This window comes from Chiloscyllium plagiosum, chromosome 41, assembly GCF_004010195.1.
Source record: "Chiloscyllium plagiosum isolate BGI_BamShark_2017 chromosome 41, ASM401019v2, whole genome shotgun sequence".
Taxonomy (NCBI): domain Eukaryota; kingdom Metazoa; phylum Chordata; class Chondrichthyes; order Orectolobiformes; family Hemiscylliidae; genus Chiloscyllium; species Chiloscyllium plagiosum.
Window position 1 is genome coordinate 15,411,501 of NC_057750.1, and position 24,000 is coordinate 15,435,500.

The following is a 24,000-nucleotide window of genomic DNA, read 5'->3' on the forward strand; positions in this document are numbered from 1 at the left end:
CACTCTATAATTTCCAAAATACATCACCTCACATTGTCTGAATTTTACTCCATTTGCCATTTTTCTGCCCATGTCTCCAACTGATCTATATCCTGTTGTATCCTCTGACAATCCTCCTCCCTATCTACAACACCACCAATCTTCGTATTGTCCACAACCTTACTAATTAGACCAGCTACATTTTCCTCCAAATCATTTATGTAGACCACGAATAGCGAGGTTCTAGCACTGATCTCTTTGGAACGCCACAAGATACAACTCCCCATTCCAAAAACCATCATTCCACCGCAACTCTCTGTCTCCTATGACTCAGCCAGTTCTGTATCCATCTTGTCAGCTCATGCCAATACCATGTGACTTCACCATCTGTACCAGTCTACCAGTTGGAACTTGTCAAAATCCAGTGGACAAGATCAACTGCTTTTGCCTCATCAATCATCTTTGTCACCTCCTCAAAAACACTCGATCAAATTAGTGAGGCACGACCTCCCCCACACAAAACCATGCTGTCTATCACTAATCAATCCATTTGCTTCTAAATGCACATAGATCTTGTCCCTAAGAATCTTTCCCAATAACTTCCCTACCACTGACATGAGACTGACAGACCAATTATTTCCAAGATTATTCCTGTTGCCCTTCTTAAACAATGGGACAACATTGACTATTCTCCAGCCCTCTGGGAGATCACCTGAGGCCAAAGGGGATGCAAAGATGTCTGTTAATGCTCCAGCAATTTGTTCTCTTGCCTCCCTCAATATTCTGAGATAGATCCCATCAGGACCCAGGGACTTAACTACCTTAACACCTCTTCCTTTTTAATAACAACTTGGCTTAGAGATTCGACACTTCCTTCCCTGAGATTATCCTCCTCCAATGCCTTCTCTTCATTCAGGACATCACCTACCTCTTGAGGCTCCACACTCAGATTCCCTTCTTTGTCCTCAAGTGGGCCAACCCTTTCCCTGGCTACCCCCCTTGCTTTTTATATATGTACAACAAGCCCTGGGGTTCTCCTTCATCCTGTCTACTAAAGACTTTTCATGACCCCTTTTAGCCCTTCTAATTCCTTGTTTAAGTTCTTTCTCACTTTCCTGATATACTACAAGGGCTTCGTCAATTCTCATCTACCTCGGCCTTACGTATGCTTCCCTTTTCTTCTTGTCCAATGTCATAACTTCGCTGGTCATCCAAAGTTCATGTAGTTGTAGTTCTGTTCACCGAGCTGGGAATTTGTGTTGCAGACGTTTCGTCCCCTGTCTAGGTGACATCCTCAGTGCTTGGTAGCCTCCTGTGAAGCGCTTCTGTGATCTTTCCTCCGGCATTTGTAGTGGTTTGAATCTGCCGCTTCCGGTGTCAGTTCCAGCTGTCCGTTGCAGTGGCCGGTATATTGGGTCCAGGTCGATGTGCTTATTGATTGAATCTGTGGATGAGTGCCATGCCTCTAGGAATTCCCTGGCTGTTCTCTGGCACTCATCCACTGATTCAATCAATAAACACATTGACCTGGACCCAATATAACGGCCACTGTAACGGACAGCTGGAACTGACAACCGGAAGCGGCAGGTACAAATCACTATAAATGGCGGAGGAAAGATCACAGAAGCACTTCACAGGAGGCTCCCAAGCACCAAGGATGTCACCTAGACAGGGGACGAAACATCTGCAACACAAATTTCCAGCTCGGCGAACAGAACCACAACAACAAGCACCCAAGCTACAAATCTTTTCACAAACTTTAAAGTTCATGTAACTTGCCAGTAATGCAATTCCCCCACCCCTTTTATATTCCTTTTTATTACACCTGAAACATCTAAATCGTGGGACAATCAACTGCTCGTCCTGTCCCTCTTTTGGCCAAGTCTCCATATTCGCAATAATGTCATAGTTCAAAGTACTAACTAAAGCTCTGAGTTCATCTGCCTTGCCTATTATACTTCTCGCATTGAAACACATGCATTTCAGAGACCACCTCCCCTGCTTTTTCCAGCAGCGTTTCCCTGCCTGTTCATGTTCTTGGTCGTGTTTGCCTTGTTTTCTACCTTGTCCTCAATTTCTGCATCTACTGCCCTACTCCTCTGGTTCCCACCAAACTAGTTTAAACCCTCCCAACTACTTGGCCAAGTAGCCCCAACTCAAAGGACATCAGATGTAACCTGCCCACTTTGTACAGGTCCCAGTTTTTAGTTCAAGACTCAGAGCATGAACACCCAGAGTGATAACAGGGTAACTTACCGCACACCCATCTTACAATCCATGATTGAGGGTGAGTCAAACTCTGATAACAGGTCGTCCATCTGGTTATAGCTGTCTCCATCTTTGTCCACCACTCCATAATATCCTGGCACATAGGGGCGCAGTAAAGAATCCTTCATCAAGGATTCCAAACACTGATGCTCGCATTCACAGTACTTCTTCAGGATCTTACCATAATCTCCAGCTTTAAAATTACCTGAAATAAAAACAGCAGCTTTGTGAAACACCATTATTCATCCTTCAACTGTTCACATTTCTGCTGCCGTCTAACTCACTCCAATATCCTAACCTCAACCAGCCCCCAGATTATTCTCACAGACAGGGCTTGACCTGTGAGGGACAGCTCTTGAAAGTGGAAAAGGGGTCTGCTATTGATCTTCTCCCACTGCAAAGGGACTGTAAATTCCTGTCAAATACAACTAGACTAATTACATTTGAGGCTCAAGTGTGTGGCAGTCCCAATCCTGAAACAGAAGTTGGTGACTTCAAATACTATTCCAGAGAGACACAAAATCTAGGCTGATGCTCTCGTGCAGCACTGAGAAAGTGCTATCTGGTCAACGTTCCTTCCTCTGAACAAGACATTAAACCAGGGTCGCAGCTGCCTTCTGTTGCAAACGCGTCACATCTCATTCCTCATTCCAAATACAAGCAAGGAGTTCTTCCCAGTCAATATTTATGCCTCAACCAATAGTTTATCTGATCCCCATCATATTGCTGTTCGGAGGATTGCACTGTGCAGAAAGTGGCTAACTCATTTCTTGTCTATCACAATTGGTGTATTCATTGGGTGTAAAGTACTTTGGGGTATGCTGAGAGCATGAAAGGTATCACCTTATTGTTAGCTTTCCCTCTGATGACAACCAAAGGAGTAAAAGCCCTTCAGCAATGTGAAATTCCACCTTTACAGCATATCTTCACAGGGAGATTACACAAGGATAAAAGCTTCACTGTTCTGGAGCTAGCTTAATCATTGGTGCTAGCTTAATCATTGATGCTTACAATGGGCAGCCTACTCTTATAGAACCCTGGTTACTCTCCTGACAGAAGTTTACAAGGTCATAGGACGTAATCAATCGAATCCCGGTGTGGTCAATCTCATCCATCAATTTCTACTTTCGATTTGCATCTAACTCTGCCTCTTATTGGTACAACTCTACAGTGCCTAATGAGATATCACATGCTTTAACCAACAGCTGAAGAATATTGCCAACCTGTTTGATCACAAGGAACGTCAATAGGTCTAAGTCTAACCTGACACAAGCCGAGTCTCCATTTCGAGCTAATGAACACTGATCAGGAGTGGAAATCAGAGACAGTGCATTGATTCCTCTCTCCTCAATCTACTCCAATTAATCCAACAATGCATCTCTCCCAATGGTACCCAAGTTGCAGTCAAACAAACTGGATATGGAGAGTCATCACTGTTTGCACCGCCCCAAGGGGAACTGGCCAATGAGCTATTAGGAGAGCTAAAGCTACTTTCTAGTGCCAGCCATTCTCCTAATTAACGGAGCTACCCACTGACAGAGAATGTTCAGGGTGAGGTTACCTGCATGTCCTGCTAATTGTACCCACGGATAGCGCTTCTTGAAGGAGACAACAAATGGGGACCAGTGCACCATAGTCTTCAGCTTTTTCCACGACTTATTCTGCAAAGGAAAACACCAATTAAACAAAAATAGAATTACAAGATCTGGAGTGACCCTCTACCACACTACCTCATCCCAAGGTCACTAAGACCCACCCACTTCCCGGTTCCCCCACCACCCGAAAACCTTGTACACCTGAACCGCCTCACAAATCACTAACAATACCTCCCCCTGCAAAAACTGTTGATGTACCTGTCCCACCCTGAAAGCCATCAGCATCCCTAGCATACTCAGAAACACTTCCCCCACCCAACTCCTCTTTATTTTTTAATTCATTCATGGGATGTGGGGATCGCTGGCTATGCCAAAATTTATTGCCCACCCCTAGTTTCCTTTGAAGTGGTGATGAGCTGCCTTCTTGAACCACTGCAGTCCATTTGGTGTAGGTACCCCTCTGTTCGAGATAGGGTTCCAATGGGTGAACTCAGATGATAACGATAACAACTTGATCTTATTCAATGGTACCCGAGTGTTTATGACAAGAGTGAAACAGAATTTAACACAGGGCTAGAGAGACAGAGATAAGGACAAATGGCCATTGCTTGCCTAAATAAGTTGGATTGAAAGAACACTTTAATGGAAGACAGAGCTGGGGAGATTTAGCAATAGATAGATCGAGCGTTGGTTGAGGCATCTGAAAGTTATTCCACCAGTTCTACTTATCACTTCAGCCCTGAGTAATTAGTTTACTCTGCATCAAGTGAGTGACCTCAACGCTGGAGCAAAGAAAATCTGGGTACGCAAAAGGTCAGAATTGGAGGAGCACTTTGATCTTAGAGGGTTACATGGGGTTGCAGGAGGTTTATTTATGTATAGGAGCAAGTGAGGAATGCCGATGTTGGAGATCAAAGTCGAGAGTGTGGTGCTGGAAAAGCACAGCAGGTCAGGCAGCTTCCAAGGAGCAGGAGAATCAACATTTCGGGCATAAGCCATACATAAAGATTTACTGATGTATGTGTATTGGGGGGAAAAAAGTGTATATCTGGCATCGAATCATATAAAAACAAGATGAGACTTAAAGCTTTTGTAAGAAACCTTTACTATTAACAAATCAATCTGACATAATTGTCAGTGACAAGCAGTCCTATATGCATTTATGGACACTGCTGAAGTTAATGCTCCTCAATCTTCCGCAAACTTCAACACTCTCTTGGAACATTCCCCTACCTTATAAACAAGGGCTACACAAATAGCAGGGAAGCCATGAGTGTTTATAATGAATGCTTATAGCCTGTGAACATTTGTTTTGAAGACATCTGCAATCAATGTCACAGCTAAAAATTGTGCATTCCCTTGTGGTCTGAACTCATTTAAACCTTTCCAGCATTGTCTAAGCTCAAAGGTAAACACAGCTTCTTACTCAAGCTGCAGCTTCACTATTGGAAAGCCAAACACATGCAGCAATTCTCAAGAGGGTCCCCCTTGTCCTCACTTTCCACCCCACTAGTCTACGCATCCAATATATCACACTTAAACACTTCCGCCAATTCCAACTAGACCCCACCACCAAGAACATTTCCCCTCCCCACGCGTCTTTGCCTTCTGCAAGGACCGTTCCATTCGCCATTCCTTTGTTCGCACGACTCTCCCCACTGGTACCTTCCCCTACAACTGTAAGAGATGTAAAACCTGCTGGCACACCAAGCCCTCCCCGCTCCCCCATTTCCACCCAGGACCCCAACCAGACCTTCCAGGTGAGACAGAAGTTCACCTGCGTCTCCTCCAACCTAGTTTAGTGTATCCCATGCTGCTGATTTGGTCTTCTCTACATAGGGGAGACCGAACGTTAACTAAGGGCACGTTTCCCCAGCAGCTCAGCTGGGCCCATAAGGGCCAGCCTGACCTCCTGGTCGCTGCCCATTCCCCTTCCCACACCTCTCTTCAACATGTCCATCCTTGGTCTCCTCCATTGCCACAATGAATCAGACAGCAAATTTGAAGAACACCACCCCATCTTCCGCCTGGACAGCCTACAGCCCAGGACTCAACATAAAGTTCTCCAATTTCAAATAACCTTCCCACCCATCCCCCGACTCCCTTTCCAATCCTGTCTCCTCCCTTCCATCCCAATAACTAACCGGATTCATTCTTCCTTGCGACCAACCAGGTCATACCCACCAACTGTATTGACCTATCACTACCTCACCATTCTGTCCCTCTCCCCACCATAACCCTTTCCCCTCCACCTCCCCCCCCCCAACCCCAAGCTCCATTCCTGAAGATGATTCATAGCCAAAACGTCGACTTCTCCCAACTCCTGATGCTGCCTGCTTGTCTACTTTGGATTCCAGCATCTGCAGTTTTTTTTGTCACTAATGCATCTCATCCCAGCACGACCTCACACAGAGGTCTGGATATGATGCTGTGCATTCCCATGAATCTGACTTCAGCCAACTCATTCCCCTTTGTGCGAGTGTCCAAAACAATACACACACAACTTCCCATATCCAATGTGGGCAGCCCTCAACATATACATGCTCTCACAGCCTCACAGGGAGGCTACCACATAGTGCAGGATGAGGGAGTTACTGTTGTGGTGCGATCTTACTTAGAAATGTGCATTTATTCTGCACTAAATTACATTGAACTGTGCAATCGACAAATATTTGTGTTCCATCATTTAGTTCCTCCAATATTAGTTAACCATAATTTTGTACCAACTGCAAATATTGATAATCTCTTCACACTGGAGTCCAGATTATTTAAATAAAGTCGAAAGAGTTCAATATTAATCCATGTCAGAATACTGACCAGGAAATTTCAACCTTTCAGTCACCACAAATGAATGTCCTTTAAGCAGTTCCTATTCCTGCTACTTGGTGCCTTAACCTCCATCCATGAACACTCTACTCCTCTCCCCACTGTCTACCCGGGACTGCTGTGCTGCATTCTACCCAGTAACTGACAAGTCCAGAATCCACTAAGTCATTCCCTCAAAGCTGCTTTGTTAAAATGTTTTGTTGAACGTGTGACCCCAGTTTGGAGTCTCACCCCTTTTGATTGTGCAGTGATCCTGGAGGCACATGTGTGGGCATTGGAGTTCAGAGTCAGCTCAGCTGGAACATCAAGTGAACAAACTATCTTTTGACATGGAATGATCAGAGGTTGTCTTTTCAGCTGCCTGGGCCCCAAACACTGGAATTCCCTTCTTAAACAGCCACCTCTCCACCTTTCAGACACTCAAACCTCTTTCATCAACCAAAACCTTGGGTTGCCTCTCCTAATACTTGACATACCTTGGTGTCAAATCTTCTTTGTTAACACCCTTGTGAACTGTTGCTGGGATGTGTTTGGGTATAATGAAGTTGTTGTGTACTTTTAAGTTGGATGAGATACTGAGGATCTCTGATAGCTGAATCCGATGGTTTACTCAGTTCAATTAACAACCCACTCTATAACTCCACAGGTTCCGTGACCAACCAGTTCTCCACAAAGGGCAGCCCTGTTAGTTCGTCCACAGGAGTTTGCCTGAATAGGTCAGCCTGTTTCACAAACAACTGAGACATGCAGTACTTGCACATATCGGGGTTCCCCGACATTCGAACACTTATGAATGTGATCTTGTGAACTGCTCTGTATTTTAACAAAGTCAGGTCTACAGGATCTGGCTGGGTGCCAACTGTCATGACGTCCTTAGCTGCTAGCGCTCAGAACATTGCTTATTTCATTGTGTGAACAGCCCTCAGATTGCAGATCTACTGCTGATATTGTGCAGTAGAGAAGGAATGTTTCATCCACGTGAGCTCAGGCCTTTAGGAGCCACAACTATTCCTTTGTTGAGAAGACAAGCAATGAACTGGAACATGTTGACAACATAGCATTCCTTTGTTGGGTGGTATGGTGCTTTGCTTGCACCTCAGGCAGCAGTCTTCTTCCTGCGACACTGTACAAAAAGTGAGACTGAGGAAGGTTTTGCTCCCTTGGTACCCCAAAAAAGGGTATGTTAGTAACTGTGCTACACAAACAAGACCATCTCAACAAAACTGCATTTAAATAACACCTTTAACATACCAAAATGTTCACACACAAGCATCATCAATATTCAAACTCACAAGGCCTCTTAGGGCAGAAGATGTAAAGTCCATCTAAAAGACAAGTTTTAATGACTATCTTAAAAAAGGAAAGAGTGGCAAGATAAATTAGGGAGGAGACTTTCAGACCTTAAAGCCTTGGCAGGCAGAGGCACACTCACTGCAGTGGAGTTACAATTGGGAATGTTCAAGACCACAATCTAGGAGCGCAAATGTCACAACGTTTCAGGGTTAGAGGAGATTAGTGAAAAAGAGGTGAGGCTAGTGATTCCTCTTATCTTTCTGGTAGCATGGGCCTCCAAGATCTGTGCATGGTAGCGACTTCTGGTGTCAAAATTGGCATACCAATCATCACACGTAGAACCTTGGAGTGGTTGCACATGTATGCAACTTCGAGGGAAGGTTGGGTGAGACCAGGATGTGAATTGTAAAAGAGACATCAATTGATCACCGAGGAACCACCATAGGTCAACGAAGGCAAGTGTGAAAGAGCCAGTGAAAGCAGATGGAGAGCAAAGGACACCGACGAAAAGAGGGAACAAGGTATGCAGGTGGAAAACAAAATAAAAGAAGGAAGCAAGAGAAGCGACAGCAGGTAAGGAGGATCATCTAGAATTGCTAGTCGTCATCACTATCCCGTTCCCTGTGCTGACTAAGTGAACCTCACTGCTGCCTGAATTGCTGTGTTCTTCCAGCACCACTAATCCAGAATCTGGTTTCCAGCATCTGCAGTTATTGTTTTTACCTAAGTGAACCTCATGCTGAGCAGCAGAAAACAAACCTGAAAACATAGGAATGCTGACAAAATCAGGTGGAAATGGTGTGATAGGTGGTTTGGGTTAGACACACACAGGAGTTTACTGGAAGGTAGGGAGGGGTGTGTGTGTGTGTTTGTTTTGGATGGCACAGGATTTGGATTGGATGTATTTGCATGACAATAGCCATAATCCACAAATACAGATTAGCCAGTGGAACTAAATTTCATATTTAATCAATAGGGGTTTTGCTTGCAGAATGTGATGCAAGAAATGCAAAGTCAGAAAAAACACCCACAGCCTACTCTCAAACCAACAAATTTATACAGTTCAGCCAGCCAGGATAAGGGGCAATACAGGATATGTGGGACAGGGATGGGGGGAGCAAGGCACTTTATGCCCCATCTGACAGATCCGGACTGTCTCACTGCATTATCATGCTGCCCTGCCCAAGCCGAGTGCTGTCTGCTCTCTGCAACTTGCCTGCAACCTAAGTGATGACACATCTTTTCCATTACAGCCTATTTGTGGTTTCTGCGGATCTCTCAAGTCTTTTTTTTTGTGTAACACAATAACATAAGCACAAGTTGCAACAAATCTGGCAGAAACCACATCCACATGGATGCTTTTATTTTCAATCTACACAGCTGTGAACTGACATATGGATTTAACAAGACCTTCAGGGTCTGCTGGATTGATAAAATTCCATTTGCAGCCAGGTCAATGAGTTCACATATCAACACTAAGACGTGTTGGTCAAGCTACTTTCTGACAATTTTAAACCAGGAATTTTCAAAGAAACAGGAAAATCTTCTTGAAACAAGGTGGCGTTTGTATAAACAAAATGTATTTATACAGTATCTTTAAGATCATAAAACATCCTAGGGCTTATGGAGGAGGAGGATGACAGAGGCAGTATCTAAAGGCAAGGACACATTCAATGCTGCACGATAAACAGGCTGAATAAAAAAGCATAGCTTTCAAGACACTGAGCAGATCTTAGGTTGGTCTTTTGCCTTTCCCTAACCAGTTCTGCAACATGTGTCAACTGATACCCCACATAAAAATGGCTAAAACAAACACATTCGGTGCAAAGTATTCTTATAAACCCGGTCCCCAGCATCCAACAAATTAGTAGAGCAGGCAGATCCCTTGCCCTTACATTCATCAACCAAATCTCGCAACTACTACACCAATCTGATGCAAGTAAGAGATCAGAATTCAATAGAATGACCACTTGAGAAAACTTTTGAGACCCCCTGCACTCATCACACAACTCCTCAAGGAGGCCATACGATTCCTTTTTGTCTTGAAGCTCCAGCACAAGCTGTGATCTAATTAATCTCCCACCTTCACTCATTCCCATTCTTATTCCAATCAGGCATATCATTCCAGATCATCATAACCTCATCATGTAAAACCCTCTGGCTCTTTTGTGAACACATTAAATGTGTCTTTCTGGTTAACGACTGTTTCCAGTGGAAGCAGTTTCCTCTTAATTACATTATCAAAACTAAGCAACATGGATTGCAATCAGGAACTGGTCATTAGCAGGCTGGACCCAGAGGTGAACGACAACAAAAACATGAAAATAAAATTCAAGCTGTTATTCAAGAATGGAATTCCGTTCTCCTTACCATTGACTCGGTTTCCACAGAGTTATATTCTCAATGTCCATTAACACAGCATGCTTCTTTAGTATCAAAAACACTGCTTAGGCAGGTCTCCTAAGTGCCACGAGCATTAAACAGAGCCTCAGCAGCACCAGACATGCTCCAGGAATAAATACTTCAACATTCCCCTTCGGCCAATTCAACCTAATAGATGCTCTCAGTCATAACACAAAATGGACAGGATGAAACATTTACCAGTTTCACTAGCCACAATGCAAGGCTCTCTCAGCTGCCCAAGAGAACACTTCGTATCCCTCCTCTAGACGACAGTCTAATTAAAAACCATTTCATCAGTGAAGCCCCACTACTTACCGCGACTTGACAAGATTTCAGAAAAAAGTGATTTCAACAATTTTTTAAGCGATCACAAATCCTTGAAGATTTTTCCGCAGTAGCCAAGGGTTTCAATAGATACTGTACAGAGAAGGCAAGCCCAACGAGAAATAGAGAGGGAGTTAAAAAGTCATCAACCCAGATCAAAATCACCAAGGGCCAAAATCAAAGAATGCGCCGAGACAGCTACTGCACAAGGTATGTCGCCACAGTTAATGCTGCAGCTTCCTGGTTTTATCCCATGTCTCAGGGAACGTCAATGAGACACTCCCCCTCAGTCCATGAGGGAAAGCAGACTGACGGTTGCAGCGACTCATGACTGGGAAATGATGTCAGAAAGCGACCTTGGCTCAGCATGTTTGTTTTCACTCACATTTCACACTTGGACAGGATTAGGCCACAAGAGTTTCAGTCGATCCAGTCAGAGTTTCTGCTGTACTATCAGCCTGAACTGCCCCTGCCACTCAAATGAGAGAGCGAGAAAGATTTTTTTTCTCCTCTGCAAAGAGAACTACACACTTCCAGTTTCTGTGGAATGACAATGACTTGGCAGCTTTGAGATGATTACTCAAAAAAAAATTATGACAGAATAAGATTTGATCATTCTGCCCCTCTAAATGAACAGTCAACTTCCTTACACAGAGGATTTGCACTATGTTACTGGACCATTGCCTAAGATGATATATGTCAGTCACTGCATTACAGGGAGATTGGTACTGTGCAGAATAATAAAATTATATCTAAAGCTTCTCTTCGTTCAGAACTTGTACAATCACTTTTTTTGTAATGTGCTCAATTCAAATCACAGGGCTGATAACTGCTTAATGCCTAGGCAAGTTGCTAATCCAGATCCTAATTAATCAGCTCAGAAAATTTTTTATGTTACTACAATGAGTTCATCGATTCCCAGAAACAATTTTCTCAGCACTGCCGCAAAGACATTGGGCAGACAAGTATTGATATGGAGCCTTTCACAATGTTAGGCAGCCCACAGCTCTTTCCAACCAATTAAGCACTTCTTGAATGGCAATGTCTGTTGTAATCTTAGAAATATGGCAACCATTCTGCACATAGCAAGATCCTACAAACAGAATGTGGAAAAGATCAAACCAACCATTTTAGTGACAGTGGCCAAGAGCCAAACAACCAGGAGACATTGTCCACTAAAAACTTCCACTAAAATTAGTTGAGAACATTGACCAAAGTTGTCAACGTGATGTATTCCACCTCTAGGCCCCATAATGACTACAGTTATGGTACAGAGACCAGCATTCAGAGAAATGAAAAACCAAGTATAACATGATACACGAATGACTACCTACTCTAGCTGTGTGCATACAACACCAAAACTGCAGTCACATGGAGTCTGGGGGACAAATGATACATGAGCTTTCACGAATTGTTAAGGTGACACTGGGTAAGCAGCTTCATATCCTAACTAAAAAGGCAAGATCAGAAGCTGCTATGTGGATAAAGAAAGTGTTCATTTGAAGGCTGCCTTAATTGATGAGCACAGCATTGCTGAATGGCCTGGCAGCTGCCCAAGAACATACAGGCACAGTCCCAAAGATAGATAAACTCAATTGAAAAGGTTCAACTGAAGAGTGTTTGGGGCAGTATGCAGCATAGATTGAGACAAAAAGCAAGGTTAATCTTCGCACTGACTAAAACCAGAAGAGCTGAACCCAGGAACTCTAGGTCGGGGATCTCAGGGATCGAGTCAGTGCTTGCAATACCAAGTCATGGGGAAAACCTTAAGACTAGCTTATTTGTGTGATCTTTAAACTAGACACTCTGGGGAAGGTTGCTCTAGATCTGAAAATAACTGTTATAACTCCTTTATTCAAAGGGGTAAGAAGGCAGAAAGCAGGAAACTGCAGGCCAGTTAGCTCATATGGAAAATGTTAGAAGTTATTTTAAAGATGTTTTAACAGGGTATTTGAATTAGTTCAAGGTAATCAGGCATAGTCACAATGGTTTTGTTAAAGGGAAATCATGGTTTTGCTAAAGGGAACTCTTGTTTTGCTAATTTATTGGAGTTATTTGAACTAACTTGTGTTGTAGATAAAGGGGAACCATGGATGCTTTGTATTTAGATTTTCAGAAGGCATTTGATAAGATGCCTCAAAAGGTTATTGGAGAAAATAAATGCTTATAATGAATAAGATAAACATATTGGCATGGATCAAAGACTGGCTGGCTGCCAAGAAGCAGAGAGTAGGAGCAAATACATCTTTTCAGACTGGCAAGTTGTCAGAATGGTGTGCCACTGGGTTGGGGCCTCAACTCATTACAATTTATATCAAAGGTATGGCAGCTAAATTTGCTAATGACACAAAGATAGGTAGGAAAGTGAGTTGTGAAAAAGACAAGGAGTCTACAAAGGAATATAAATAGGTTAGGTGAGTGGACAAAGATTTGGCCAATGAAATACAATGTGGGAAAATGTAAAACTATCTATTTTGGCGGAAAGATAGATGATGGGAGATGCGGAGCTCTGAGATGCAGAGAGATCTGGGTATCCTGGTGCATGAATCACAGAAAGTTAACATGTAGGTACAGCAAGTAATTAGGAAAGCTTATAGAATGTTCTAGTTTATTGCAAAGGGAACTGAATGCAGGAGTAAGAAAGTTTGTTTTGGCTATACAGGCATTGATGAGATTACATCCGTGCATAGTACTGATCATCCTACTTATGGAAATATATTAGTGAGTCAGAAGCAGTTCAGAGAAGGTTTACTACACCAATATCTGGAAGCAGCAGATTGCCTTATGAGGAAAGGCTAGTTAGGCTAGGTCCTCTACAGTGGCTACTTCTAGTATTTGTTCATGTTTCAAACTCCTAATTGACCTCATTTGACCTAGTTATCCAATAACGAAACTTCCTTACTTAGTGTGCTGAACTTGTTTTAAAAGAGAACATGACACCAATGCACAGGGGTTACATTGTGATACGGTCACTGGATATGTCATTCCACCATTTTAAGAGTCCCAGGCTAATGCCCTTAGGACACGGGTTTAAACCCCACCATAATAGCTGGTGGAATTGAAGTTCATATTCAAATAATTCAAAATCTAGAACTGAAAGCTAGTCTCACTACATGGTGAATATGGAACCACCACAGCGTAAGATTCTGTTAGACTCACTACAGGCAGGAAAGAAATCTGCTGCTTTATCTAAAGTGACCTCCATGTGACTCCAGAGTCTCACCTACCCTCACATTTACCGAAGCAAGCAGTCATACCAAACCACTGGAGGAAAATTGCCAAACAGACAGCAGTGGTTTGAGAAGGCAGACCAGCACTATTTTCACACAGGCAATTAGGGGCAGGCAATAAATGTTGGCCAGTGATATCCAAGTTCCATCAGGGAGCTTTAAAATTCCCAACCCTTGATTGTTAGAGTCTATACAAGCGTGGCATCAGTATGAGACATACTGCTTCCTGTCATTATGCCACAAAGAGTCTAGATTAACACAATTACAATAGCTTTTCTAATAGCTTCCAAGATCCAGGGCTGCAGGGTTTATCGGAGCTTATGAGTCAGAGTCAAAGTCATACAGTATGGAAACAGAACCTTCAGCCAAACTTGTCCATGCCAAACACGTTTCCTAAATTGAACGAGTTCCATTTGCTCACAGTTGGCCCATATCTCTCAAAACCTTTCCTATCCATACACCTGTCCAAATCTCTGTAAGCTGCAACTGTACTCACCTCTACCACTTCCTCTGGCAACTCATTCCACATACGCACCAACCTCTGAAAAAGTTGCCACTCAGGTCCCTTGTAAATCTTTCCCCTCTCACCTTAAACTTATGCTCTTTAGTTTTGAACTCCCCTACCCTCGGAAAAAGACCTTGGCTATTCACCTTATCTATGCTCATGATTTTAGAAACCTCAGTAAAGTCACCCCACAGTCTCCTATGCTCTCAGAGGAAAATACCCAAGCCTATCCAGCTTCTCCTTATAACTCATACTCTTCAGTCTCAGTAATAATGTTGGAAACACTTCTTGCATCCTTTACAGTTTAATAACCTCCTTCCTACAGCAGGGAGACCAAAGCTGCACACAGAACTCCAGGTGCAGCCTTACTGATGTTTTGTATAGCCACAAAATGATGTCCCAACTCCTGTACTCAATGTGGATTGAGATTAGAGTGATCAGAACAGTCAAGTAGACTGAGTGACAGGATAACGAAGGGGGACAGGGAAGCTGAAAACAGGCAAAGTAAGCTCAAAAATATTAAAAGCAATCAAATAATCATTACAATAGCATCTGGGCAATTTCAATTGAAGTCATCATATCCTTACAACCTTTCTAAAACGGCACAAAAGACCTCAAGCACAAGTCATGTATTCTGTTATTCAATGAAAGGAAAAATAAACAGCAAAGAGAACAAAAGGAATTTTTTTTTTTTACAAATTCCAAGCAGTCTTTGAGAAGGGGAGAAAGACGACAACCTCTCCCTCAGTATCAGCGAAACGAAGGAGTTGGTTATCAACTTCAGGAAGTGGAGTTGAGGACATCCCCGTTTGTATCAATGGTGCTGAGGTGGTCGACAGCTTCAAGATCCTCGGAGTAAATTTCACCAACAACCTGTCCTGGTCCATCCATGCTAACACTACAATGAAGAAAGCCTCTACTAGTGCCTCTACTTCTTTAGAAGGCCAAGGAAATTTGGCATGTCCACAATGACTCTTACCAATTTTTAGAGATGCACCATAGAAAGCATCCTATCCCAACGCACCACAGCTTGGAATGGCAACTGCTCTGCCCAAGACTAAGAATTTACAGAGAGAGACCCAAGGGGTAACTTTTTCACGCAGAGGGTGGTATATGTATGGAATGAGCTGCCAGAGGAAGTGGTGGAGACTGGTACAATTACAACATTTAAGAGGCATTTGGATGGGTATACAAATAAGAAGGGTTTGGAGGGATATGTGCTGGGTGCTGGCAGGTGGGACTAGATTGGGTTGGGATATCTGGTCAGCATGGACGAGTTGGACCAAAGGGTCTGTTTCCATTGCTGTACATCTCTATGACTCTATGTGAATGCAATCCAGTCTGTCATGAAAACCAGCCTTCCTTCCATTGACTCAATCTATTCTTGCCATTGTGCCTCAGGAAGAGAGAAAAGAAAACTGCAGATGCTGGTAGACAAGCAGGAGGCTGGAAGAATACAGAAGCCAGGCGGCATTAGGAGGTGGAGAAGTTAACATTTCAGGTGTAACCCTTCTTCAGGACTTGGGGTAGGTGTGAGGGGAGCTGCAGATAAAGGGGTGGGGGGGGGGGTTTGTGGGTGGTGAGGTAGGGAAAGATGAACAGGTGGAGGGTACGAATTGGTTGGTCAATGGGAGGAATGAATCCAGTTGGTGGCTGGAAGGAAGAGTCAATCAGAGGAATGGAAGGGAGGGGATTGGGCTGGGAAGGGAGGTTATTTGAAATTGGAAAACTCAAATGTTGAGTAAAACAACCAACATAATCAAAGACCTCTTCCAATCAGATTATATCCTTTTTCATCCTCTTCCACCAGAAATATACAAAAGTTGGAAAACACAGACAAATTTAAGAACAGCTTCATCCCTGCTGTTATTTATGAACAGACCTCTCACATATTCGAGTTAATCTTTCTCTGCACCCTCTCTGTAGCTGTAACACTATATTCTGCTTTGTGTTCTATTACCCTGATCTGATGTATGGTATGATTTGCCTGGATTGCATGGGAAAAATACTTTTTGCTATATCTGGGTACATGTGACAATAATAAATCATATCAAATTGACCACTCAAAACTAAACGCCCTCAAGTTGAACGAGCTAAGTTTCAGAATGGAGTTTGGAATGTCCCAGTTCCATGGTAAGCATATGTTGTCAGGTTTCTGATTTTTTTTTAAAACTGAAATTGCCATACAAAAAGTTCCAAAGTCCCAACAAGAATTAAGTTTAATCTTAAGTGAGCCTCACACTCACTAGTGGGCACTATCAGGTGGAGCCAGTAAAGTCACAAAATTAATGGACAAAACTATTGTGTTTTGGAATGATAATACCTTGTAAACTAACAGAATTGAAATTCTATTTCTCTGTATAATCTTTCTTAAAATAAAGTCTTAGCTAAATATTTACTGAATATTTCTGAGTAAAGTGTGAACAGGCTGGGGTCAAATACTCTTTAAAAAAAAAGACTGAGGCAAACCAGAAAAGACATTTTGTTTAAATTAAGAGGAGGTTTGGTCGGCTAAACAGACGTGTCCACTTATGGGGGAGGAGGTAACTGAAGGGACATAAACATAAGACAGTCACTAACAAGTTTGATAAGGAATGCAGGAGAAACTTCCTTAGACAGTACAACAGATATAGTGCAGAACTCACTACCATAAGAGCAGTTGAACTGAATAATGTGGCGCATTTAAAAAGTAAGTATCTGGTAGAAAGGGGAGTAGAATACATCAACAGGAGGTTCGTGGATGGCATAAACACCAACATGCACCTGTTAGTCTCAATGCTGTACTGCTGAGCTGTAAATTCTGTGCAACATTTAAAATAGATGTTTGGAAGCAAAGATCCACAATTAGCCTCAGCCAATTCACTTTACAAAGAACAGTGCACAATGCTATTTTTGAGAATCTAGCTCAGATGTAACACCCACATAGCTGAATAACATGGCAGTAATTATCAAAAACAAATTCTTCACACAAGGTGCATGTCTGAGAGGCAATCAGACATCTACCAAGAGAGAATAAAGTAAGGATCCAAAATATATTTGGAGGTTGAACATAAATAAACTGACATCTGGGGCCACAGATGTGACTGAAACAGTTGGGATCAAAGGACACAGTGAGAATTTAGGAAAAAACTATTTAGAATCTATTTCAATGACTTGGATGAAAGCACAGGGCATACTAAGCTAAATTTGCTGATAACATCAAGACCGGTCAGAAAACAAGATGGGCTAAACAGTCTGCAAAACTACATAGGATAGGGTACATAAGTGGACAAAAAATTGGCAATTGGAATAATAGCGTGAGAAAATGTAAACTTGCATAATTTGGCACAAAGTATAAAAAAGGAGTCAGATATTTAAATGGAGAAAGATTGCAGAACAGTTAAGAGAGATCAGACTGTCCTAGTACTTGAATCACAAAAATCTAACTTGCAAATACAAGTGATCAGGTAGGCAAACAAAATATTGTTGTTTATTCGAAAGGGAACAGAATATAAAAGAAGGGAAGCTTGACTGCAGCTGTACAGGGTGTCAGTCAATCATTCTGCAGGACCAGTTTTGGTTTCCTTATTTATAAAAGGACATAACTCCATTAGAAGCAGTTTAGTGAAGATCCAATAATTTGATTCCTGAGATGAAGGGCTTATCAAATGAAGAAAAGTTGGACTAATACCCAAGGGCTGTCACTCTCACCTCACCTCTTCTGTCCATGTTTGAACCAAGGCTGTAATTAAGTAAGGAGCTGAGTGGCCCTGGCAGAACCCAAACTGGTCGATGCTGAGCAGCTGCTGATTGAAAGCACCGTTGCTGACACTTTCCATCAGTTTATTCATAATATACCGGAGTCTGGGGAGGCGGTAACTGGCCATTCTGGATTTGTCCTGCTTTTATCTTATAGGTCATACGTGGACAATTTTCTACATTGTCAGGAGTTGCCACTGTTACAACTGTACTCGAACAGCTTGGCTAGGGACACAGCAAGATTTGGAGCACAAGTCTTCAGCCCTACTGCTGCACTGCTGTTTGGGCCCATAGCCTTTGCACTGTCCAGTGCCTCCACCCATTTCTCGATATCACATGGAGCTGAAGACTGGTTTCTGTGATGCTTGGGACCACTGCAGGAGGCAGAGATGGATCATCCACTTAACATTTCTGGCTAAAGATTATTACAAATGCTTCAGTCTTCTCTTTTGCACTGATGTGCTGGGCTCTTCCATCATTGAGGATGGGGATATTTGTGGAGCCTCCTCCTCCAGTGAGTTATTTAATTGTCCCCCACTATTCACAAGTGGATATAGCACGACTGCAGCACTTGGATCCAATCTATTGGTTGTGCTTTTGATGCTTGGCAAGTAGCCCTGTTTGGTAGCTTCACCAGGTTGACATCTCATTTTTAGGTATGCCTGGTGCTGCTCCTGCCATGCCCTCCTTCACTCTCCATGGATTACTAAGGGGATCAAGTGTTACAGAGAGAAGGCAAGAGAAAGTAGTTGAGAAATATATCAGCCATGAGCAAATGATGGAGCAGATTTGATGGGCTGAATGGCCTATTCTGTTCCTATATCTTATGGTGTTATGGTCCACTGAACCAGGATTATGGCATTGAGTGGGGAATATACCGGTCTATTAGTTACAGATTGTGCTGGAGTACAGATCTGCTACTGTTGATGGCCCATAGCACTTCACGGATGCCCAGTTTTGAGTGGCTAGACTGTTTGAAAGTCTATCCCATTTAGCGCAGTGACAGTGCCATACATCATAATGGTGGTGAGTCTTCAACAAGGTGAGTCTTCATCTCCACGAGGACTGTGCGGTGGTCATGGACAGATGCATCTGCAGCTGACAGATTGCTCAAGATGAGGTTAAGCATATGTTTCCCCCTTGTTGATTCCCTCACCACCTGCTGCAGATCCTTTAGGACCTGACCAGCTTGATTAACAGTGCTGCTGGCAGAGGGGAACATTGAAATCCCCATCCCGAGTACATTTTATGCCCTCAACTACCTCAGAGCTTCCTCCAATTCTTGGTTATCACTAAGGAGTATGGCTTCCTCAGCCAAGGGAGGATGGTACATGGTAATCAGCAGGAGGTTTCCTGATCTATGTTTAATCTGAAGACATAAGATTTAATGGAGTTCTGCGTTAGTGCTGAGGACTCCCAGGGTAATTCTCTCCCGAACATATACAACTGCACTGCCACATCTGCTTGGTCTGTCCTGCCAATGGGTTGTGAAGGCTCTTCAATAAGGTAGCAATATCCCTTACTTTCTCAATAGAGAACTTAAGTACTAAGAGAAAGTGAGGACTGCAGATGCTGGAGATCAGAGCTGAAAAATGTGTTGCTGGAAAAGCGCAGCAGGTCAGGCAGCATCCAAGGAGCATTCCTGAAGAAGGGCTTTTGCCCGAAACGTCGATTCTCCTGCTCCTTGGATGCTGCCTGACCTGCTGCGCTTTTCCAGCAACACATTTTTAAGCTCTGATCTCCAGCATCTGCAGTCTTCACTTTTTCCACACCCTATGCCCTGGCATCCTAAGTCCTCATCCAGGTGCTTCTTTAATGGTGTGAGTGTATTTGCCTCCACCAACCTCCATATTTCAACCATGTCTGGGTGAAAATTTTTTTTTTTCAAATCCCCTGTAAGCCACTTACCCCTTACCTTAAACCTATGCCCTCTGATCTTAAGATGTGTCTGCCATGGGGGAAAAAATTCTCAAATTGATCTATCAATACTTTTCCATTTTTTATACCTCACTCAGATCTCCCCCCTCAGCCTCCTCTGCTCCAAACACAATCTATACAGCTTCGTCCCATAACTGAGACTTCCCATCAGGCAACATGCTGGTCAATCTCCTTCGCACCCTCTCCAGTGCAATCACATCCTTCCAATAGTGTGGCCATCAGAACCACATACAGGATTCCATCTGTGGCCGAACCAAATATTTTATGAAGTTTTAACTAGACTTCCCTGTTCCCAATATGCTCTTATACAGCTAATGAAAGCAAGCATCCTCTATGCTTTCTTCATGACCCTATCTACCTTTTCTAACACCTTCAGGAATCTATGCACTTGTACACCGAGGTCCCTTTGTTCCTCAGCACTCCCTAGGGACCAACCATTATGTATATCCCTCCCATATTAGATCTCCCAAAATATATCACTTCAAAATTATCAGGATTAAATTCCACCTGCCATTGCTCTGCCTAATTTACCAGCTGATCGATAGACTGAGACCATCCTCCTCACTATCAACATCAATTTTCCTATCACCTGCAAACTTAGTAAATTATTCGTTCTATATACACACCCCAAGTTGTTCATGTACATGACAAATAGCAAGGATCCCAGCACTAATCCACATGAACTGCTTGTCACTGGCTTCCAATCACAAAAACAACCCACCACTATCACTCCTTTCCCTCCTATTGGAAGTGTACTAATTTGTCTTGGATCCATTGGGTTCCTACCTTTTGGTCAAGGCTTCCATATGGTGAGGCCTTGCTAAAGTCCATGTAACCCACGTGGTATTTTTATGACCATTTGAAGGGGTTGATAGAGCCTCTGCTTAGCATCTTAGCTCAAAGATCACAACAAGAAAGTGAAACTCTCCCTCCATGCCATATGGAAACACCCAGTCAGACTGTGCACTTCTCAGTGTGAGTTGAACCCACAGTCTCTGACTCAGACGTAAGCAGAGCTGTCACCGAGGTTTTGGGAACTTACACCATAACTCCTTCACACTTTGGGGGAAAGAATCAGACCTCCCTTCTGACTGTTAAGTTGTTTAACAGAGAGAGAAAAAAAAATCAACCTCGCAGATTTGTTACAAAACACAGCTAAACCTTGAAGAAAAAATGCAGAAAATGCTGGCAAAAAAATCAGCAAGTCTGGTACCACACAAAGTGCATCTCATTGTAATACAGCAGAAAACCAATTCACCTCGGTGGGCGACACATTTTGAGTAATACTCAGTTCACGACCTTAAAAAAAACTCCAACCACGGTAACCACCAAGACCAGAATTCTACACCCCAAAATAGAGCGCAAAGGGCTCATTGTTGACAACAGTGCAAAAGGGACAGAACACAAAAGGGACAATACCAAACTGCTGTGGGTACTTGCACAGGGCAACTGTTACATGCCACTGATATTCAAGTATGAACAATTTGCAATACCCATTTCCTAGGTAATACAGAATACTGATTTGCAAGCTCATTACCGAGACCGGAAGGTTTCCGTTGTAAGGAGAGGCTGGATGGGTTGGGACTTTTCTCCCTGGGCCATAGGAGGCTGAGGGATGACCTTATAGAGGTACAAAAAATTATGAGATGTATAGTTATGGTGAGTAGTAAAGATCTTTTCCCCAGAGTAGGGTAGTCCAAAACTTGAGGTTTAAAGTGCGAGGGATAGATTTAAAAGGGACTAGGGGACAATCTTTGCACACAGAAGGTGGTGCATAAATGGAACGAGCTGCCAGCCGAAGGGGTAGAGGCTGGGACAATTATAGCATCGACAAGATATTCGGATAAATACGTGGATAGATGAATATGGGACAAATGTAGGTAAATGGACCGGTGAGCTAGCATGGACAAGTTGGAATGAAGGGCCTGTTTCCATGCTGTATAACCCTATGAATTGTATAAACTGCACAGGTTGCTGGCTTTAATACCTTCACTCTAATTGTCTGTAAAGTTTCAAACCAACAGCCTCACCTGAAGCTGTCAACCTTTCTGACAGTATCTCTAGGACTTCAGGTGGCACTCGAAGTGTCAGCACAATTTCAGGCTGCAGTGGAGCTTGCTCTTATCCATACCTTTACTTTATATACAGGCACCAGAAGAGACATATAAACCAACACTGAGAAGCAAACAGAAATTTATGAGAAGCCACAGTCTCTGCTGCTCTTCCCAGTCATACCCAGCACCTACCCTCAGCTGTATTCAATTTTAAATTGTCCAGCAACTGCACCAATGCCTTCCACATTCTGATGGCCCTGAAGATTACCTCCTGTCCTCCATCTTCAAATATTGAGTTGCCAGATTATATTTGCCTACTTTCCATCATCCTGTCCTTTTTCATTCCTTCATAATTTTGAACACCACTGTCAAGTATCCTAATCGCCAGAGTTTGTGAAATCACAACTCGAGTTGCTGTTTTTTTTCCCTCCTTGCTATCAGGAAGATGTTATGAAACCTGAAAGGGTTCAGAAAAGGTTTACATGGATGTTTCCAGGGTTGGAGGATTTGAGCTATAGGGAGAGGCTGAATAGTCTGGGACTGTTTTCCCTGAAGCATTGGAGGCTGAGGGGTGACCATATAGAGATTCATAAAATCATGAAGGGCGTGGATAGGGTAAATAGACGAAGTCTTTTCCCTGGGATGGGGGAGTCCAGAACTAGAGGGCATAGGTTTAGGGCGAGAGGGGAAAGATATAAAAGAGACCCAAGGGGCAACTTTTTCACGCATAGGGTGGTATGTGTATGAAAGGAGCTGCCAGAGGAACTGGTAGAGACTGGTACAGTTGCAACATTTAAAAGGCATCTGGATGGGTATATGAATAGGAAGGGTTTGGAGGGATATGGGATGGGTGCTGACAGGTGGGACTAGATTGGGTTGAGGTATCTGGTCAGCATGGACGGGTTTGGACCGAAGGGTCTGTTTCCGTGCTGTACATCTCTATGACTCCATTTCTGGTAAATATTCCACCTCCTCTGCAATGTTCCTGATACAGCTTCAAAACGACATGCTTTCTCAATGGGCCTCAAGCTATTTTTCTTTAAACTAAGGATTTATGACTGCACAGATTTTTATTTCTTGGGTACACAAGAAAAGGCAGGAAAGTGGAGTTGAGGATTATCAGATAGCAAAGATCTCACTGAATGGCAGAACACACTCGGTAGGCTGAATGGCTTACTTCTGAGCTTGTCTTATGGTCTTATTGTTTTACTGTTAAAGACATACTTTTTTGTTTTTTTTTTCCTGCCTCCTCCACATAATGGATAACCTTACACTTGTATTGTGTCCCCCAATGACAGGTGATCTTTTTCAAATACCACGTAAATATAATTATCCACAGTGAGCAGTGTGCCAACCATGCTCAACCAGCCTGTGCTTACAAAACTCAGGATGAAGTATTCATCAGATATGTTTCAGTGATTGGACTACATTCACCAAAAAATTCCTACTGTGCTAATGATTACACCAGAAATCAAATCTATCACCACCAATCTGGCTTGCAGTAATATTTATTCACAAACAGAGCCCTGGTCTTTGGGAGTAAAAGGTATCTGCCCACAAATTGCACCGATGGCATGCGCATCAAACTGCATCTCTCATTTGTCTGCCTGCTGTCACAGTCTGAAGAAGGGCTTATGCCCAAAACGCGATTCTCCTGTTCCCTGGATGCTGCCTGACCTGCTGCGCTTTTCCAGCAACACATTTTCAGCTGCTGTCACAGTCTATTTGTATCCTTCTGTAATATATCAATCTCTCCCAGCAGTTTGCTGGTTCTCTATTTTTGAGATGATCAGCAAACCCAAAGTTAACACTTCCTGGCGAAGTGCAGATCATTTATGCTCAGAGAG

General features: G+C 43.0%; 1 protein-coding gene across 1 annotated transcript in view; it reads right to left on the reverse strand.

The window, feature by feature from the left end:
• The window catches only part of LOC122542883 (inositol-trisphosphate 3-kinase C-like), a 75,004-nt gene that overhangs the window by 9,695 nt on the left and 41,309 nt on the right, over nucleotides 1–24,000 (reverse strand). The window contains exons 2-3 of the mRNA XM_043681002.1: nucleotides 3,809–3,908; nucleotides 2,236–2,452 (exon numbers count right to left, since the gene is read on the reverse strand). Of these exons, the coding sequence (XP_043536937.1) occupies nucleotides 2,236–2,452; nucleotides 3,809–3,908 (317 nt within the window). The remainder of the gene's footprint in view (nucleotides 1–2,235; nucleotides 2,453–3,808; nucleotides 3,909–24,000) is intronic.